Genomic DNA, 15178 nt, shown 5'->3' on the forward strand with positions numbered 1-15178 from the left:
CTCATTTCTCAGAAACAAATCAGCATTTAAAACCATGACAACAGCCTTAACACAAAGTATAATAAAGGATAATAAAATGTGCATCCAAACATGCAGTCTTTTCATGACATTACACCGTCTAAAACCTAAATTCAAAAGTTTCCAACTAGAAGAGCTCTGTTCAGTGCTGTTTTGCAAAAGGGGGTTTTCCTCTCTTACACGCTGACACAACGACTCAGAGTCTGGAGCGAATCAGCTCTGGTTATTACATCATTCAGTATTCCCGCTATCGGGGCTCCACCCTGCAGTGCTCTTCCCTTCTCAACACAATGTAAGCATGTGTGTGATCTCCATCATGGCATACGCTCAGCGTGGGAGTCGTGTACGTCCAATTTTTCATTCCTGCTCTGGTTTCTCTCTTCCTCTTGCCGGTGCCCTATCTGTTGATGTAATGCAGCTTTAAATCCCCCCGCCCCCCCCGCCCCCGCAGCCTATGACCTTTAACCCCAAACTCCCCTCACTAAATCTGAAGATCCAGCTCTCGAAGAGACGAGCCTGTTTCCATCATGAAGCAGTGTGAATGATTATATTGCTGAATTTTATTAGAACCAACGCGCACAAACCAACACCGGTTGTATCTCGCTGACTGATTATAACTGTGATTAAAGATGACTGTGAACCCTCTGCAGTCAATCAGCGTTACTTCCTGTATTTAAAAAATTAAAAACAGTTCTGCGCCTCGCCTTTTCTCTTGAGCTCACTCTTGTTGTTCCTTCCTTCTTTTTTTTCCCCCCTTCCCTTTTGCAACACTCCAGGGTCACCATCTGCATGGCAACACTCACAGCGTGACACTTCCATAACCCAGGAGGAGGAAGAGAGCGACAGAGAGCGCAGACCTCTCTCGCTCTCTCTCTCTCTCTGTATTCACAGGCCACCCGTAATTCATTAGCTCTCCCTCTCATCCTCTCTATATTTTCCTCTCTGTGCAGTGTGACCGACGCGGCTCTCTGAAAGCTCGTTGGGATCCTCTCTCTGGGAATGAGGGTGCTGACAGTCGATATTTCGTACCGCGTTGCAGCGTGTTTCAAATTTGACCGTTTTTCATGCCAAACCTCATTCAGAAAAAGCCACATTTTAGACCGTGGAACAATAAAATTTCACACTGAAACCAAAGATGGGATTACAGTAACCGCGATGCATACTTGTACAGCATAATTAATCAAACTGAATCTTGCACATTATGATGACAATATACACTGTAAAATAATCACAGGAATTTAAGTTGGATCAACTAATCTTCTCTCATTAACTTCATGAAAATGTAGTTTCAACTTTTCAGAACTAGTAAACATGAGTTTTCTAACTTGAAGTCTTGACATGAAATGATAAGTTGAAATAATTTACTACACAGAATTCAATCAACTCATTAAATTAAGTTTTTAAAGAAACATGATGCTGATGCTGGAGCAAATTATCTCCAAGGAGCAGCAACAGCTGTAAGTTCTTTTGGTGAAATAAAGAACTGACTTTTTAAACTGAGGAAATATAAAAGGAACAGTATTTGTTTGTGATGTTCGTCAGTGTGATTGAAGAGTTGTTGGTTCAACTTAATATCTCTGGCTTAATTGAATGTGTTTTCTCAAGTACAGCTAAATAAATATTTTCAATCATTACAAAATTACCTTAAGTTGTCTTTTCAAATTCAGTCAAGTTAAATTTCTGGCAGCCTGGACACTAACTTTTTAAGTTAATTCTTTGACAGTGCACTGTTAAAAAAAAAAATAATGGAGGAATTTCATGGCATTAACCATCTTTACTTATTAACTTATAAACATAAATATATAGGTTTTGTTCATCTGAAGTTAATTCAACATGAAACCCCTCCTTTTTTCAGACCACTTTAGAACTTATAAATATGAGTTGGTCTGACTTGATGAGTTGAATAAATGCACAACTATGAGTTAATGCAACTTATTAAATTAATTTTGAAAAGAAACATTGATATTAGACAACTTTGAACAATTTATTTAGCTTAAGTTCAGTCAGGCAGCTGGGGAATGTGTTGAAAATGGTTCAACTCAATATTTTAAACTTGTTGAACATGTTTTCTCAAGTATAATAGAATTAAGTTAATCTGAATGGGAAGGTTTGTATAATACACAAAGAATAACACAAAATTACCTCAACTTGTCTTTACAAATTCAGTCAACTTAAAATTTTAAGGCAGCCTGGACACCAACTTTTTAAACAAATAGTTGTTTTTTTTTACAGTGCACTGAAAAAATACAGGAATTTAGTGGAATCATCTACATTTTTCTTATTTAATTCTTAAAGCTTTATTTTTTCAAGTTCATTAACTTTAAAATTTCTAATATTTCAGAACTGCTTTATCAGCTCATCGATGATTAGCATATTGGCAGACTTCCCAGCATGCACTGTTTGACTGTACAAGGAAATCAGATTTGTTTGTAATGTTATAATGACTGATGAGTTGTTTGGTTCAACATAATATCTTAAGCTTATTGAACATGTTTCCTCAAGGACAACTGAATTCATATGAAGTTTGCCTGGAAAAGTTTGGTTGTTTTGAATCATTACAAATTTACCTTTTCAAATTAAGTAAACTTCAAATTTTAAGGCAGCACAGACACTAATTTTTGAAGTTAAAACAAATAGGGGTTTTATTTTACAGAGTATAACCAGATAAGACTTTTTATGTGAAGCCGATATCTGCCTTATTTATTGGTTTAATTGTAATTATTATCAACTTATTCTTTTTGCAGACTGCAAACATCAATAAATGGAGAACATGAAGAATAATGATTTCCTTTACAGATAGCCTGTGGTACTGCACAGCTTCAGTCTGACCTATTGAAGTGATCCTTGCAAATCCGAACACTCTCTCTGATTGGTCAGTTTTTTCATTTGGCCTCTGGTCATGCATTATGTGCATTTTTTTTCCCTTCTTTCTTGGCCTCACTTTGAGCATCCATCAGTCACACACACAAAGAGATTTAATTCCTTTTTTTTTTCTTCTTATTTTCACCGGGCTGGGTGCCAATGTTTTTCTTTCTTCGCTGACTCTCACCCCCCGATCCATCCCTCCTCCATCCCATCCTCCTGCCTCCTCTTCCTCAACCCGCTCCTTTACTCCGCTAAGCTTTCCGTTTCGGTCGCAAGCGAAAGCTGTTTATTTATTCAGACAAGATCTATTTTTCCCTCTCATTTTTCTACTCCCCCCACACCATCACACCCCGCCCCGCCCCACCCCACTCTTCTCTCTTTCTCTCCCTCATCGTCTTCCTCTTTTCCCCCCCTGGTTACATGCTTGTAGAGGATCACTGTGAGGGGAAGAAAGGAGGGATGGGGGTGGGGAGGCGGGGGATCCGATGCATTGGAAGTAGCGGAGGAAATCCACCGCGGATAATGACTGGGAGGTGAAGGAGAAATTATAAAAATGAGAAGGTGGAGGAGAGGGTCTACTCTGCACGTCCTGGGTCTCTTAAGCCATACGGCACAAAGGCGGTGGTGTGTCACTGAAGGGATGCAAAGACACACACACACATACAATATAAAGCTTCTTTATGAGCCCAGCCGTAGTGAGAATAAGACTATAACAAAGTACAGCGCTATAATACAGCCAAAGGGAATGATTAGTGTGTGTGTGTGTGTGTGTGTGCGTGTGTGTGGTGGAGAGGGAGCACGAGCAAGAGAGATAGAGATAGAGTGTGGTGCTCCAGGTGGTGCATTATTAAACAGATTTGTCACTTTGGGCCAGTGGTGTTAAGTGTGTGTGTGTGTGTGTGTGTGTGTGTGTGTGTGTGTGTGTGTGTGTGTGTGTGTGAATGAATGAATGAATGCATGTTTCAGTGCAGAGGCTAAATGCATAGGTTGCATTGAGCAGTTTAAGTTGGGAGTGAAAAGGAAAAGACACAAAGAAAGAAAGAAACCAGTTTTCATCGTGTTTTAATTCACAATGCATGCTGGGAAGTGCTAGGATGTTAATCACGTTTCTTTAGAAACATAGTTTAAAGTGAACTCATGTTTATAAGTTCTGAAGTTCTTTGAAATATTCTCTTATGTTTTCATAGTTAATTATAATTATTAAAAAAAATACCTGTAAAAGTTTCAGTTGCAGTGTCCTGATATCATTTTGGATAATAAAGTTTATTGTTAAAAGTAAACTTAAAACATCCAGTCTCCATTAAATATCTTTTTCATAAGTGTTTGATAAGCATATTTGGGGGATATCAGAAGATTTTGTTATAAATAATAAACATTTTAAGTTTAATTAACTTAATGAATTAAGTTTAATTAACTAAATAAAACAGGAAAGAAAGCAATCAAGAAAGAAAGAAGTGAAAGGACAGGAGAAGGTTAGAGAAATAAAACTACAACACAGGAATAAAGATGACAAAAATATAAAAGAGAAGAATACAATGTGAAAAAGATGACAACAAAAGAGAAAAGACGAGATAAGAAAACAGAAAAAAATAAAAAAAAATAAGCAAGAAAATTGGTGTTTCCTGTAAACTTGAGGTTTTCTGATTTATGTGCAGTCACATTACGTCATGCCCACTGATTATATACTGTCAGTGTACACACACACACACACACACACACACACACACACACACACACAGAGTCATGTGAGGTGTGTGTGTGTGTGGTACAGTTGTGTTTTAAATCCCTGCGGCTGCTGTTGAATAAGCTGATCTCTGTTGGGGGGGAAGGAAAAAAAGCAGCTACAGCATCTGCCGTGACAGGCAACAACACTTGTTTTAGTCAAAAATAACATTAAAGACACAGACAATGTCCTCTGTGTGTGTGTGTGTGTGTGTGTGTGTGTGTGTGTGTGTGTGTGTGTGTGTGTGTGTGTGTGGTGTCTCTGATCTGTAAGCCTGCGGTAGGTAATCTTTTACTTTTAGAAGAAACCAAGCGAAATGAATGCTGAATCTGGCAACACATGCAGAGGATGTGACACGAACACACAAACACACACACACAACACACAGACACACACACAGACACACACACACACACACACTATCCTGTAAGTGCTGAGAATGATGCAGCACTGCGACTGAAACACTTGCAAAGGCAGAACAATACGCAGATTTTGACTTTGATGGCAGGAGGAGACACAGAAACTACACTGTGACATTCTGACACACATTTCAAATTTCGTCCGTTTTCCTTCCTCCTTTCGTTCTGTTTCCCTGGATACTTTTACTGCAGAAAACACCTCAGAAAAATGGCACAAACCTCTGCTTTCAAACCAAAGATAATTCAACATTCTCACGTTTACACGTGTGGAATCTGTTGAAAATTTTGCAGTGGCTGAAACTGCAATACCGCAACGTACAAACGCTACATCCTGTACAAAATGTACCTCAAGTATCAAAAGTACTGGATATGCAGAGTGAGTCCTGTAGGATAAAGTGCAGCGTGTTACATCAGAAGCAGCCCAGCTCGCTAACCACATGAAAATTGTATAAATCTTTTATGAAATACAACATTAACCTTCAGGGGAAAATCAGCAGAGGTGCTGTTTCACTCAGCATACATGTAATGAGTGTGGCCACTGCATCGGTGTCGTCTACTGACTGAGATGTTCATGAGATGAAATGTGTCATGTGGCTTCTATGTGGTTCACCACATCGGCTAAAGACAGCTCCTTGGGGAAACCCTACGACTGATATACCAATATATATGTAATATTAAAGAAGCATTTTAATGTGAAACTATGGTTATTCTGTTTTAAACACTGGTACTGATATCAGTGAGTACAACTGTCTATGCACCAATCAAATACAGGACTGTGCTACTTCCTAGAAGCAATTTCTTTTGCCCAGGATGGAGAAGTCATGGTTCACGGCATTTGTTCATGCTTTACAACGGGTTTAACCTGAACCAGATCATGACAGCAGTCAAATCACACCATACAGGATGTGATGTCATCATACAGCTGTAGAAAAAAGGAAAAATAATAGTATTTTAATTATTTCACGCACTAGTAATGGACTGGTACGCCATATTGGCTGCTGTGCAAAATTCAGGTATCGAAATCAGTAGCAGGAAGGAAAAGATTGTCTCAGAATATCGCAAACATTATGCAAGTTAAGCGTGTTAAAAGAAGTCATTGTCGACTTAGGACACTACTACTTTACTCGCTGTTTAACCACACATTTGCGTTTGCATGGCGTTAATGTTTGAGTGGGCACGAAGCAGCCATGATGCATACTGAATGGATGCTAGGGTTGCGTATGTGAGCACGTATTTAAAAGCAAGTATATCTCCGGCCTTATGGTTTCACACAGGACACCAATAGCGGTCGTCTGGGTCAAAGTCTCAGTATTTGACCCATCCATCCACCACAACTTCCTCCCTATGCAGACTTTGTTGCTCTTTATGCTACATCATCACCTGACTTCCTCCTGTCATAAGTACTATGGTCGCCGCCAAACAATGAATGTAAAGAGCGGTCGTAATAAACTGCTTGTACAGATGACCTATATGTCTGTGTTTCTGGTCAGGCTGGAGGTTTTCCTGATTTTCTTGGTCTTTTATGATAGTGAGCTCAACATTGGGTTTACATGTGTTGTCTGAACAAAACCATTGTGGAATTGGTCGAGGACTCAGTGATCAATGACTGTCAGGCATCGTAATGGACGATGGCATCATCCATTGGTCTAACCCTACGCATTTCTGACATTTCATAGCATTTATCATGTACTTTGTATGTAAATCTGCCATGTAACAAGTGACTACAGCTATTAAAAAAAGTGGAGTAGAAAGTACAATATTTCTCTCCTGTAAATCCCACATTGATAAAGCTATAATAAAAACATCATCATATCAGAGGCGGCATTGACTGAACAATATCCAACTTTTAATAAAACACTGCCTGCTTAACAACACACACACCTACAGTCTCGTTCCATTTTTCCCTCCTCTCTCCTGTAATTTCTAGTCTTTCCTGCTCCTCTGCAGCGTTTCCAGTCCTCCTTCCCTCTCTGTCATCTTTCCTCCATCTCCTTTGTGTTTTGTGACGCACTCTTCGCCTCAACTATGTAATTATCCCTTGCTGATTCCAGGGGGTTCGGAGGAATCCAGCCCTCCCTCTCTTTCTCCTTCTGCCCGCCCCGTCCGCCTCCGTCACTCCGGATGCTGAATGCCGTATTGTTCTTTGCCGCTACAAAGCTTTTGATTGACAGCTGTGGGAAGCAGAGAGTGAATTTTTAGGCCCCCTCCACTCCCCGCTGCATCCCCGACCCTCCCTCTTTCCCGCTGCCATCACTTTCATTTAAAAACTTGTCTCTTTCCTGTATCACGTCTAAATGATGTGGCGGGTAAAAAACGAGCTCCAGTCGGGGTGCATCATTTGGCAAAAACACCACTATATTTCTGATTTAAACATCGCTTACAGTTCTCGCAAATCAGCTTGACTCCGCGCTGTGGATTTAATCCAAAAGAAGACTAAAGTTTAGTCTGCAAATTAAAATATAAAGGTAAATTTTCAGCATGAGCTCTTATTCCAAAACCCATTCCCGAGGCCGACCTCTCGTTGTTTTCCCTCATTCAACCTCAAAAGCTCTGCTCTGAAGGGGACCGAAGAACCGCAACATGGCGCCGCTGTGTCCAACCCTTCTAAGGTGTTTCCTCCGAGCCCTGAATAAAACCCTGGAAGCAGCTCGTTAGGACGTCACATGACTGAAACGGCGTCATCATTCGCGTGAGTCGAATCCAGTTGCAGAGGGATCAAATCAGGGCAGGCAGGGAGAGCAGAGACTGTTCTCATCTCTGTGGGGAAAAAAAAGGTCTAAAACAAGCCTCATTCCTGCGTCGAAAACAGTGATGGAAAGATGGAAAGGAAGTAGAAGGGAGGAGGTTTTCCAAAGTTATCACGGTAACAAGCAAACTAGCTGTTTTTGCCTCTAATGATGAAATGATGGCTGCCTCATTTAACATAATGGACTATGACAGAGTAACATGCTTTTTCTGAGCCTTCAGAGAGAAATCCCGTGAAAAACACTCAAAACTTGTCCATTTCTCAGCTTGAAAATGCATGAATTTAAATATAAAACACAGACTATATCTGTAACTGCCTTTATGAAATTGCTGCCACAGCCTCACGTGCTTTTTCTGAGCCTTTCTCAGAAATTCTGTGAAAAAAACACTTAAAACTTCTTCATGTCTAAGCTTGAAAATGCTGGAATTTAAACATAAAACACTGGCTATCTCGGTCGGTGCCTTTACGAAATGTTTTCTCTCTGACCCTTCAGTAAAAACCAGTATAATCCTGAATGGAGAAAAGGTCTGGCTTATAGATAAAGCACCACACACAGTCTCACACACCCTATCAGAGGGGATTTGAAGATTCAAACAGTGGTCTTGGTAATTAGGCAGATGGATTTGTGCCTCTCCTCCCCGGTCCGGCGGGATACGGAGCGACACATAATGCAAGCGGACGAACTCTTTAAGTGGATTAATTAAAACCAACACTGCGGGGTCAAAGGTCAAGCCCCCTCACGCTGTCGACCTCCTCGCTCTTTCCCTTCCCCTTTTTTTTTCCCTCGCTCCCTGCCCGCCTCGCTCGAAGCTGCAGGACGGTCCACCTGCAGGAAAGTGAAGGATTTTTAGATGACTGGACAACGGCGGAAACGCGTCGCGTGGGGAGAACAGGGTTTAGCCCTGAAAACACGCACTTTATCCTCAAATACAACCTCCAGCTTGGCCGTATTCCTCCTAACAAATACACACTTTTATCTTTAAGTTTCTGAATAAGATCTCCCTAATTGAATGCAGACACACCTCATCTTTGCTGCGTGTGTGTGGTAGCTGGATGTAATCAGATGGAATTAATATGCATGCTGTTTCTCATTATGGAATAACTGAACTGCACTTCAGATATGCGGCGTGCGCTGCAAGAGGCACGGACACATTTCCTAACATCCATCTACTGCTCTCCCTCTGGAACATGTTTACATGTGTGTGTTTAGACAGTGGATACAGGGTCTTGCAGTGAATGCAGGAGACACACCCCGTCCCCGATCAGATAACACCGGCGTTAACGCGTGCATGCACACACATTTGTCACTTGCGTTAACTCCTTATTGCGTTTAAAGTAAATCGAATTGCACAGAGCTGCATTAATCAGCTAATTGTGCTAATGTGCAGATCATGCTGGCTAATTGTGTTACGGCAGGGAGGTCTCATCTTTCATCTGCACTGATATAAAGTCGTTCTAAATTCTTAATGATGCAACATCTTTTTTTGTTGTTGTTGTTTGTGGCGTTGTGGCGAAGCGACAGCAACTGCAGCTTCTTGACAAATTCAGGCTTCAGCTGCGTTTTTGTGTTAAAATTGAAATTATCTTTACCTAAATCAAGGGTTTGTTGCTTGCCTTTGTTCCACTGCTTCTCAACAATAGCAATACACACTTTTTTTTGTCAGTGTGTGTGTGTTAGTGTGAGGTGAGTCTCATTAGGGAGAAAACGATGCAGCGAGCGCCGCCACCGCTGCCGCCGAGGTGCTTCATTATCATAAATGATTGAGAAGTGCGTTTGTGGGCGTGAGTGCTCATTTGTGTGTGTGTGTTTCTGTGAGAGGGAGTTGGTGAAAGTGTGTGTGTGTGTGTGTGTGTGTATGTGTGACCCCGAGAGAGCGTGAGTGACGGGCCGGCGGTAAGCTGGTCTTTATTAAGATGTGCCGTCTTTGGAGAGGGACAGCTGCTCCTGCCTCTAATCTGGAAGAACAAAGGTTTAATAAAGAAGAGAGACGAGAGACGGAGGGGAAGGTAAATAATCCTCCATCTCCTCCTCTTTCTCTCCTCCATCCTTCCTTCTCTCCTCCTCTTTTGCTTCCGTCCTTCCTGATGACTCAACAACGAAACTCCTGTGCAAAAGTTCGCGCCGTTTGTGTCCATCTGAAACTTAACTTCTCCCTTTTGACCCTTCACCTTTCAACTCTTAACCCAACATGGCTGCCGCGAGGCCAAAAATGTAAATAATTGACACGTTATCTGCACCAAAATTAGCTAAAAGTGACATTTTTTTTAACTCTACCAGGAGATCTGTCCCCGTTAAGCAAATAGACCGAGAGAGGACGGAGGAGAGTGTGTCCACAGAGCTGCTGTGGCTATTTGTGAGTGAGAGTGTGTGTGTGTGTGTGTGTGTGTGTGTGTGTGTGTGTGTGTCAGGTCAGCTTCATGCCCCATTTCTCAGTCTGGATGGTCATCGCCGCCTGTTTGGAAATGACATCATTTAGCCCCCTCCTTCGTCCATCAGCAGTTTACTGAAATATGCCTGCTCTACATTACTCCGCTCGTTTTCTATTTTGGATTTTGTGGATAATGATGGCGGGATGGAGGGCAGCGGGGGGATAAGAATGATAAAAAGAGGAGGAGAGGCGGCATTAAAAGAATAATTTGAGGGTCTTGAGGGCTCTGTCTCCTCTCTCTCTGTTTCTAAAATAGAATTTGCGATAGTCCCCGCCGCTGCCGCCCGAGTCTGTCGAGGGAATAATGACTTATTTATCAAATGGCTGAAATATTCAGGGACAAGGCCCTTTTAAAAAATCCGGCTTTTAAATTCATAGGCTTTTTCTGCTGCGATGCTTAATGACAGTGAATGTATTCATAGTGATTTGCAGGTCCGAGATGGAGCCTCAGTGTCCTGCCTATGAGTCTAATAGCTGTTTGACAAAAAAAGGAAGACGAGGTGAGCAGGAACAGTTTCACCTTTGACCTCGGGAGGGAGGGCTCAGAGTGAGATCTGTATCCTCCTCCTCCTCCTGCCAAGTAGTAAATGTAGAGCAGCTCTGGAGATAAAATTTAATGTTCTCTAAAAAGCGCTCTGTTGCAGGCAATCAGCCATGAGTAAATGTTTCAAGAGAAATTCCTGGAGGGGGGGATACTTTTTTTTTTTTTTATCTGGCAACATTTGGAGGGACCAAATCAGCATGGAGTTGGAAGCAGAGGAGGGGAGGGGGGGCGTGTGGGGGAGGGAGGGATGGAGGGAGAGAGGAGGAGGAGGGGGGGTGATGGTGATAAATGACTTCTACTGCTGGAATGGACGAAGTTTGGAGATGCTGCTGCCGGTGGTGGATGATGATGAAGCGCCGCGCAGGGGCAGCACCGGGGGTTAATGAGATGTACGCAGACACGGAGCAGCTTGCATGCGTCAGACTCATGACAGAGCAGAGGAGAGAAGAGGGAGAAAGTAGAAAACTTTAGGCGCAGATTGTGGCCAAACGGCGCAATCCGTGCGTAATTACGCACCGGAGCCCAGAAGGCGGCGACCTCCCTGCCTGCTCCTGCGTCCCACCCTTTATTTTCCTCCAAAAAAGAAAAAACACACCAGCGCACTCCTGCCTCTATCCCCCTCTCTGCTGTCACCCCCCGTTCGCTCACAAATGGCGAGGCTGATGTGGGAGAAACTGCTTACCTTAACACGTTCCAGCTTTTCAGAGGGTCCAGGTCTGAAATTATAGAAACCATGGTCGAGCGGCTGGGCAGCACCGGCAGAGGGAGGGGGTGCGGCGGAAAAAGATCGAAAGAAAAAGCGGCGCAAAGGCTGTAAACTCCGTCTGCGAATGGCAGCGATTGCTCGGATGCAACCCGTCCTGGTTGTTCAGTGGGTGATGAGCGCTGTCACAGCTCTCTCTCTCTCTCTCTGTCTCTCTTCCTCTCTTCCTCCTGCTCCCTCTCCCTCTCTCTCTCTCTCTCTCTTTCTCTCTCTCTCTCTCTCTGTCCCTCCGCCCCCTCCTCCTGTATGAAGCCTGCGCTCTGCAGACGCGTCTCAGAGCTTCCTCCGGTCCCTCTCTCACAGCGAGGCTGCTCCTGCTGCTGGAAAATGCAGAGATGTACAGTAGAGGAGGGTAAACCCCACCGAGGGAACTCATTTACCCATCTTTCTTTTAAATGCACCGCGGGGAATAAGAGTTTACACACCTTTTTAGGGCTGCACACTGCAAAAAGTGTCCATCTCAACGCCTTGCTCGGTTTCATTTCGAGGCTTTGAGGATGAGTTTTCTGTCAGTGGGGAGGATATGTTTCGCAATTTTTCTTGTTTTTACAAGAAGAAGCAGATCACAGCGAGGAAATGATTGTAACTTGTCTGTTTTCAATGAGAACAAATGGAAAAAGTTCACACAAGAGTAAAAGATGTCATATTTGAACTTTTATAGTAAAGCTCCACTGATACTGGATGTTAGGAGGCAGATGTACTGGTTAAATGGGAGAAATGTACTGGAAAGATATTAGACATGACTTAAAAATATCTGTACCATGTCATCCCGTGCACACCTGAAGAGTTTCTCAGTGCACGCATAAAATAAAACGCAGATTCTGATTATTTTAAATACTATATCACAAAAATAATAATTACAAAATATATTGAATAGGCCTAAACATAAAAAAGAACAATAATAGGTCCAGTGTGACTTGAATATAATGGCAGAGAAAGCTGGTTTCCACCGTTAATGAGTGACACGTGACTGACCTGAGGAAGATTTATGTGTATGTGGTTTGTTTTCCGTATAACATCATTTAGTCTTCATTTTTAGGCTAAAAGCTCATAGGAGGATGTTTTTTTTGTCAGTGGAGAGGATATGTTTCACTAACAGTTTCACAAGTTTGAGCATTTTAAGCTTTATTTAACCCACGTGACAACATTTGAGTGTTTGGATTATAAACAGCCCATCCTTACCACAAAAAAACAAAACAAAAAAAAAAACATGCATGTTGGTCGCAAACACAAGCAGCTACTGATGTGTCTGTTTATTGTTGGGCGACGCCCCCTAGTGGACGTAGTGAGTCTGACAGGAGACGTACAAGGAGATGTACAAGTTTACTTAAACTTTTGTTACGGAAGTTACGTCCATCGCCCGAGCGATCACATCACTTCCGATATTACATAACTTATTATGTACTGTCGCCGCTGTTACTCGCCACAGTTTATTCTGACGTTAACGTATGAAGATCTGTTGTTCATAAAACGCTGCACAAGATGTCAAAATTCTAACTGCGCCTTTTTTATATGACGTTTACACTGAATTATACCTTCATATGTATATAGAACACTGCACAGATGTTGACGCTTCGTTGGCATATGTGTATACTTCATGTATACTAATATATACTTTTATATAACCATACATATTCCTGTATTTATTCCAACCGCACTACCAGAATGTGCAGCATCTCAGTATCTACTGTTCTACAGGTTACAGCAAATACATATACTTTTTTCACATTTCATCTTTACTTTATTTTTATACTTTTTCTGTCTCCGTTTTTTTTATTTGTTTGATATGTGTGTTTGCACTGATAAGATTGCTCCTATGTTTTATTATACACTGTGCAATAAACAGCAAACTTTCACTGGTGTTTTTAACAGGGACGCACGATATTGGATTTTTGCAGATATCTGATATGCGCACATATTTTTTTCCATCTAATTTCAGAGAACATCCAGTCTCATCCAGGGGAATTAAAGGAGCAATATGTAGAACTGCGCATCCAAAAGTGAGTGCAGAGGTCCGTATTGCACGCTGTGGCCACAGACTGTATATTAAATAGGCTGAACTCCTATTTAACAGACAGTTCTATGTGGCTCCATTCTCCCCAGACTCAGGGAAGCTCAGGCAGGGTGCAAGAACTCTGCAGGAGCGCGAGACAAGTGCAACAATGTAAAACTGACACTAACAAGTCAGCTGTTTATAACTGTCAGTTGTCTGTCAGTGTAAAGTTAAGCCCATTAACCAGAAAACAAAAGCTCTGAAAACACACACTCTGGAGTCTGAGTTCAGTGACTGTCTCACTTCCTGCCAAACTCCATTAACATTTTACTCAATTTTACCGTTAGAAACATCTACTCCTTCTAAAAGATTATTAATGATTTCTTACAACTCATGAACAGACACTTACTCATTCGGCAAACATTCAGCATTAATTTTAACTCTAATTCATGTGAAACAAGCAAACAACAACAACAACAACAACAACAGTTATTCTGGGCCAGAATGGAAATTTCAAAGGACACCGTGGCTGCAGTGTTGTCATTAGAGAAGCGAGTATTTCAACTCAGTAAATATATCACAGACTAAACATATTATTATTCCTGCTCTCATGATGACAGCCCACCAGCAGAGGCAGACAAAACTTCTGCTGACAGGCGTCTTTTCTCTTCCTTCTTCAGAAATTCATCGCACTGTTCGGGATAACTTCTCTTAAGATGGGCGATTAAATTTAAAGCGTTCTGGCTTCTAGTCACATGACCAGCACTGAGAAATCACTGCACATAGCAACCTGGACCTCTGTTTCAGACAAAAAAAACTCCACACTGCAGACATACTCGTGTCACGTGAGCATAATTAAAGTGTCATATTGGCAGAATTATTGGCATTTCAAGCCAATATGATACTTCATTTTAAAGCCAATTTTATGACCACTATGTCTGGATCTATTTTCTTTTAGATTTGCCTGCAATTACTCTGTAAATAAATGATAAAAACATTATTACAGTGATTATTAATTATCAATTCAAATTAAGGCAGATTTAGTCTTACTAAGATTGAAGCACAATTAATTATCTGATGTTTTATTATCCAACTAAAGCTGATCAGAAACCACTTGATGAAGCAGCAGCAGCAGCAGCGAGGGAACTCATTTAACCATCTATTTTTTAAACGCACCGGGGGAATAGAGTTTACACACCTTTTAGAGCTGCTAGAATTTCCACGCTGCACAGTATCCATCTAAAAGTCTGGGTTGGTTTCATTTTTAGGCTTAAATATCTTTTGAGGATGAGGGTTTGTGGGGTTTTTTTTAAATGGAGAGGATGTGTTTCACACGCAGTTTTACTTGTTTGAGTGTTTTAAGACGGGGAAGATCACTGCGGGGAAATTACTGTAACACGTCCGTTTACTGAGAGAACAAATGGAAGGAGGAGGAACAAGTTACAAGAATAAAAGACACGTCATATTTGAACTTTGTCAGTAGTGGAGCCTATGGCCGGGCAAAGTTATAGGTCTAAACATTTTCTCTAAAATAAAATACCATAAATTCTCAAATGTGATCTGATAGAATATCAGACACTGCTGTAGATTACACTGCCATGAAACATAAAAAGTAGATCTGGGTGATACGGACGAAATCAAAAACTAAATATCTAAACTAAACTAAATATGGCGACAG

The 15178-nt window shown here is 41.6% G+C and overlaps 1 protein-coding gene across 1 annotated transcript in view; it reads right to left on the reverse strand.

Moving 5' to 3' along the window:
* Nucleotides 1-11679, reverse strand: part of celf2 (cugbp, Elav-like family member 2) — a 281076-nt gene extending 269397 nt beyond the window's left edge. Inside the window, exon 1 of the mRNA XM_084710980.1 lies at nt 11427-11679. Within this exon, the coding sequence (XP_084567106.1) occupies nt 11427-11479 (53 nt within the window). The 5' untranslated portion in view covers nt 11480-11679. The remainder of the gene's footprint in view (nt 1-11426) is intronic.
* Between the last annotated feature and the right edge of the window lie 3499 nt (nt 11680-15178).

This window comes from Lutjanus erythropterus, chromosome 22 (assembly GCF_056507025.1).
Source record: "Lutjanus erythropterus isolate fLutEry1 chromosome 22, fLutEry1.hap2, whole genome shotgun sequence".
In the NCBI taxonomy this organism is placed as follows: Eukaryota; Metazoa; Chordata; class Actinopteri; order Lutjaniformes; family Lutjanidae; genus Lutjanus; species Lutjanus erythropterus.